The 5,523-nt window shown below is 41.3% G+C and overlaps 1 protein-coding gene across 1 annotated transcript in view; it reads left to right on the forward strand.

Annotated features, from left to right (window-relative positions):
• The window catches only part of OXSR1 (oxidative stress responsive kinase 1), a 215,762-nt gene that overhangs the window by 114,914 nt on the left and 95,325 nt on the right, over positions 1-5,523 (forward strand). Inside the window, exon 7 of the mRNA XM_007945706.1 lies at positions 2,481-2,584. Coding sequence (XP_007943897.1) covers positions 2,481-2,584 — 104 coding nt within the window. The remainder of the gene's footprint in view (positions 1-2,480; positions 2,585-5,523) is intronic.

Consider the following 5,523-nt stretch of genomic DNA (forward strand, 5'->3'; position numbering starts at 1 on the left):
GAGACAAGTATTGATTTGGATGAAGAGAAGGGCAGTGTACCAAATGTGAGTGATCAACATGGTGGCATTGAGGAAGATAAAGACATAGAGAGGTACATGAGAGGTACAGACAGCAAAAATGAACCTTTTGCGTATATAGTACTGCGTTTTCATTAAAGGCAAACATTGATATACAGGCAGATATAGGAGTGGACAGGCGGAACTATTAGGTATGTCCATGCAGGGGAAAGTTTGCCCAAGACCATGTTTAGGGTTGGCAATGTTTCTACAAGTGTATTGGTATGTTCTGTAAGAATTCCCAGGTATATAGTAGAGCTGACAAGGGCAAGGTTGTAGTCACTTCTTGGCTACACCCAGCTACCCAGAGGAAGTGAGTAGTTGGACCTGTGGGCTCAGGACCATAGTTGGAGGGGACATCAAGCTGAGTTGGAATAACATACTACACAGAAATACTGTTCCACATCCTACTTTGTCCAGTAGTGACTGGGATCTGAAAAGCTTACAAGCAGTCATCTAGATACAATGATGGGTCTCTCCTCGTCCAGAACAAAGAAGAATGTAGAAAACCAAAGACTCATGGAATCAATTAGGTCAAGTGTCTGATTCACCATGCGATCCTCAGCCTATATGACTATGAGACCAGAAGAACTCAGTGGTGCCCGGCTACCACTGTCATCCAGTCGGAGGGGGATCTCTGTATGATATCCTGGATAGAGTGGGAGAACAATGTGGAAGAAAACTCAAAACCATTAAAAAAAAAAAGGGACCAGGTTGGTCTGATAGAGCCTGATGGAACCACTGAGACTATGGCCCCTAGTTGCCCTTTAAGTCTGGAATTGAACCCACTCCTGTGACTTCCAGCCAAATGAAAGGCATACGAGATGAACGTTTACTATCAGTAGATACGCTTCTTGGAGACATCAATCATGGGAGAATAGAAGGGCTGTGTAGGCACAGGGAGACAGTTCAGGGGGCAGGAATGCATGGGAGGGGAGAACACAAGGAAGAGTTATCTATAGGGAGGAACTGGGAGGGAAGCTGTTTCATTTGGTAAATTGTAGGAGCTCTGGTAGCATAGTGCCTAAGGCACTTGACTGCTAACCAGAAGGCTGGCAGTTCAAACCCACCAGCCACTCCTTAGAAGGAAGGTTGGGCAATCCTACTTCCGTAGTGATAACTGCCTCGGAAACCCAAGGAGGGGTCGCTATGAGTCGGGGCTGACTCGACGGCATACAGCAACAACAACAACAAGAAGTCAGTGTCAGGAGGCAAAGTGTATGTGAGCTGCTGCGTGGAAAGTGAATTTACTCTGAAAACTTAGACCCAAATCACAATTAAAAAATAAAAAAAAAAAAAGATTTATAGCCTTGGAAACCCAGTGGGGGTCCCTGTGAGTCAGAGTTTGCTCATTATCGGTGGATTTGGTTTTAGTTTATTCTGTTTTGATGTGTGTTCCTAGTTTTAGAGACACAGGTTAGCAATAGAAACCCTGTTTATCTATTCCAATGATAGAACTAAGAAGTTTTGGCAAATTTCTCAGAGATTCTAGAATCCAGTTACCACCTGGATTTAGAACTCACTTTTCCTGTTTTCTGACGTGTCCTCCTGCTACAAAGCTTACTTGTTTTTATTGAAAAGGCTGTTTATGACCAATTCTTTCATTAAGTATTATAGAAAAGATCTAATAGAAGCAAGTTTCATTTTATCTTTTGCTTTTTATCTGTTTCATTTTAAACTCTTAAAGAGCTACTTCTTTGTAACCTTTTCATTATAAAGGTTAAGGTGATAAAACAATACCATAGTACAGAATATTTGGGAACACAAACTCATTACCATTGCCAAAGATTTTGTTTTAGTTCTTTCTAGTTTTTTTTTTTTTTAAATAGACTGTATACTTGTTCAAGGAGACTTGGTGGCATAGCATAGTGCTTAAGCGCTTGGCTGCTCATTGCAAGGTTGGCAGTTGGAACCCACCAGCCGCTCCATGATGTAGCAATTTGCTTTCATAAGGTTTACAGCATTGGAAACCCTCTGGGGCAGTTCTGCTCTGTCCTGTAGGGTTGATATGAGTTGAAGGTAACTCATCAGCAATGAGTTTGGTTTTTTGGTTTATATACCTATTTGTACTTGTGTCAAAAAAATATTGAAGATATGAACAATTTCTTACTCTTTTTCTTTGTTTTTTATCATAAGATTTCACATATTTTCATAGAATTCATAAATACTGCTTTTAGTTGACTGTGTAACATTCCTTTAAGTGAAAATAGCATATCTCACAATTTCCCCACTGTTGGTAAATGTTGGTTGCCTTTTTTCTTTTTCTGTTAACCTATAACAACAACAACAACAACAATATTTTATTGGTTTAAAGCTTGTGAACACTTTCATGATCATGATTCTTAATACGTATTAGAAGTTACCTTTGAGATGTGTTTTTAAGCTGGTAAAAATAATCATGTATATTTCCCTGTTTTTTGTAGGTCCGAGGCTATGATTTCAAAGCTGACATCTGGAGTTTTGGGATCACAGCGATTGAACTGGCCACAGGGGCAGCTCCTTATCATAAGTATCCACCAATGAAGGTGAGGTTCATACTCAAAATATACTACCTGAGGTTAAATCCCAAGTTTCTTCATTTGCCATTCTTTTTTTTTTAATTTTTATTTTGATTTGGATGAAAGTTTACAGAGCAAATTCATTTTCCATATAGCAGTTCATACACATTGTTTCATGACATTGACTGCAATTTCTCCCGATGTAACAGCTCTCTTCCCACTTCCTCCCTGTAGTGTCCTTCCCTCTCGTGCATTCCTCCTCCCCTCCCAAGCTATCTCCCTGTGTAGACACTACCCTTCTGTTCTCTCACAATTGATTCCTCCAAGGAGTGTATCTGCCTGATGTAAATGTTCACCCTATATGCATGCCTTTTGTTTGGCTGGAAGCCATAGGAATATGTTGCATTCCGGGCCTGAAGGGTAACTAGGGGCCGTAGTCTTGGGAGTCTCAGCAAACCTGATCTTTTTTTTATGATTTTGCATTTCATTTCATGTTGTTCTCCCACTCTGCAGGATCTCTTGCACTGATCCCCCTCCTAGTGCTCAACAGCGGTAGCCAGGCACCATTGATGTCTTCTGGTTTCATGGTCATATAAGCTAAGGATTGCATGGTCTACCAGTCCTGTGGACTAATTGTTTCCATGTGTCTTTGGTTTCCTTCTTTCTCCTTTGCTCTGGATGATGAGAGAGCCATCATTGTATCTAGATGGCTACTTCCAAACTTTTAAGACCTCAGTTACTGCTCACCAAACAAAATAGGATGTAGAACAATGTTTTTGTGTGGTATGTTATGCCAGCTAAGCTTGATGTCCCCTACAACCATGATTCATTTGCCATTCTTACCCATAGTGCTCTGCCCTATACTCCTTCTAACTTTTGTAGCAGTTAAATTCTATGTTAGATGTTTGGTGTTTGGGATTGAGTGACTTTGCATTGTAGTTGACCTTTTTGTATGCTATGCCTTCTTTTTTTTTTTTTTAATCTCCATCTCTGACTCTTTAATTAGTTTGATATTAGGGACCAGTTTATCTCATTTTTATGTATATTCCCCACTGTCTTCTGAGCAAAGTAGTCTTAGTAGAGATGATGATCATTTCTACTTCATAAGATTGTTGGAAGGAGTTAATATTAATCGTAATTATAGTGGCAAAGGGGCAGGGATCCTGCATCTTCTGACCTCCTCTAATCCCACAAGAGGAAGACAGATTCACTATCAGTAGCCCAAGGCCTATTCCTGAGAGGCCAGATGTGCTACCTCCCTCCAGTCCTTGTAGCAACCGTTCCTCCTGTAACACCCACCACTTCTCTGCTAGTTTCGATAATTTGCTGCAGTGGCCACACAGAACTCGCAGATTACGGGGTTTATTAGGGAAGCACCAGGCTACAATTCAAGTTCAGGAAGTACGCTCAGTCTCTTTCAGCCCACTGTCTTTCAGCCAACAGTCTCTCTCCCAGCAGTGCACGTCTCTGAGTGTCTCTTTCTCAGCAATGCATGGCTCTCGGTGTCTTCTCAGCACGTGTCTCTCAGGAGTGCGTTTCTCTCAGCCTGCAGTCAGATTCCTTCTGCCTCTAGGAGGGCTCCTTTTGAGCTTGGCAGAGTGGCCAAACTAACCAATTATAACATCAGAATTCTAAGCATCTGACAAAGCGTGCGAACTTCCCAGAACATTGCTTTGTGCCACTCTCAACAGAAATACCCCAGGTGGGTAACTTTAACAATCAGGAGCTCCTCAGTTGCTCATGGCAAATCCCACCATGGAGTTTATAAAGACTTATGGCTAAAAAAAAGCCATACCAGATAATTTACTATACCACATATACCTAGCATTTTTGAACACTTATTTGTGCCAGATAGTGTTTTAAGTGCTTTTATATATTAAATAAGATAATTCATGCAAAATATTGATATGCCAAACACTTTATAATTCTCATTGTTCATTGAATAAAAGCTAACAGTTTGTGCCAGGATGCAAAGCAACTTTTATTAAAAGATCTCCTCGGAAGGAAGATTGGGCAGTTTACTTCTGTAGTTATACTACCTCGGAAACCCGAGGGGAGGGATTGCTATGAGTGAGATCCAACTTGACAGCAGTGAGTTTGGTTTGGTTTGATTATTATGGAGTCCATAGGTGGCAAAATGGTTAACTAACTTGGCAACTAACCAAAAAGTTGTTGGTTTAAAGTCACGTAGAGGTGCCTTGGAAGAGAAGCCTGACAATCTACTTCTGAAAGGTCATAGCCATGGAAAACTCTATGGAGCGCAGTTCTACTGTGATACACAAGGGGTTGCCATGAGTTGGAGGTGACTCAATGGTAACTGGACAAGTGAAAGAGCTTTATCTATGCTTCCTTCCATCTGAACTGCATCCTGATTTAATTACCTGAAGAATAGTTGCTGATCATTTCCCAGTATTAGTAACAGAATGAATTTTCGTTTTTCAAGATAATATTGCCATAATATACTACACAAAAACATTGTTCCATATTCTACTTTGGTGAGTAGTGACTCAGTTGTTAAAAGCTTGTGAGTGGCCATCTAGATCAATGATGTGGGTCTCTCCTCATCCAAACCAAAGACGTATGGAAACAATTAGTCCAGGGGACTGGTAGACCATGCAGTCCTCAGCCTGTATGATTATGAGACCAGAAGAACTAGATGGTGCCCGGCTACCACAGTCAACTACTCAGAGGGGGATCAGTGCAAGAGATCCTGGATAGAGTGAGAGAACAATGTGGAACAAAACTCAAAATCATAAAAAGAGACCAAGTTTGCTGGTCTGATAGAGCCTGGTAAGACCCCCGAGACTGTAGCCCCTAGTTACCCTTCAGGTGTGGAACTCAACTCACTTCTCTGGCTTCCAGCCAAGCAATAGGCATATGGGGCGAACATTTACATCAGGTAGGTACACTCCTTGGAGCCATCATCGATGGGAGAACAGAAGGGCAGTGTTTGCACAGAGAGACAGCT

This window comes from Orycteropus afer, unplaced genomic scaffold, assembly GCF_000298275.1.
Source record: "Orycteropus afer afer isolate SDZICR_OR568_19922 unplaced genomic scaffold, OryAfe1.0 scaffold00142, whole genome shotgun sequence".
NCBI lineage: Eukaryota > Metazoa > Chordata > Mammalia > Tubulidentata > Orycteropodidae > Orycteropus > Orycteropus afer.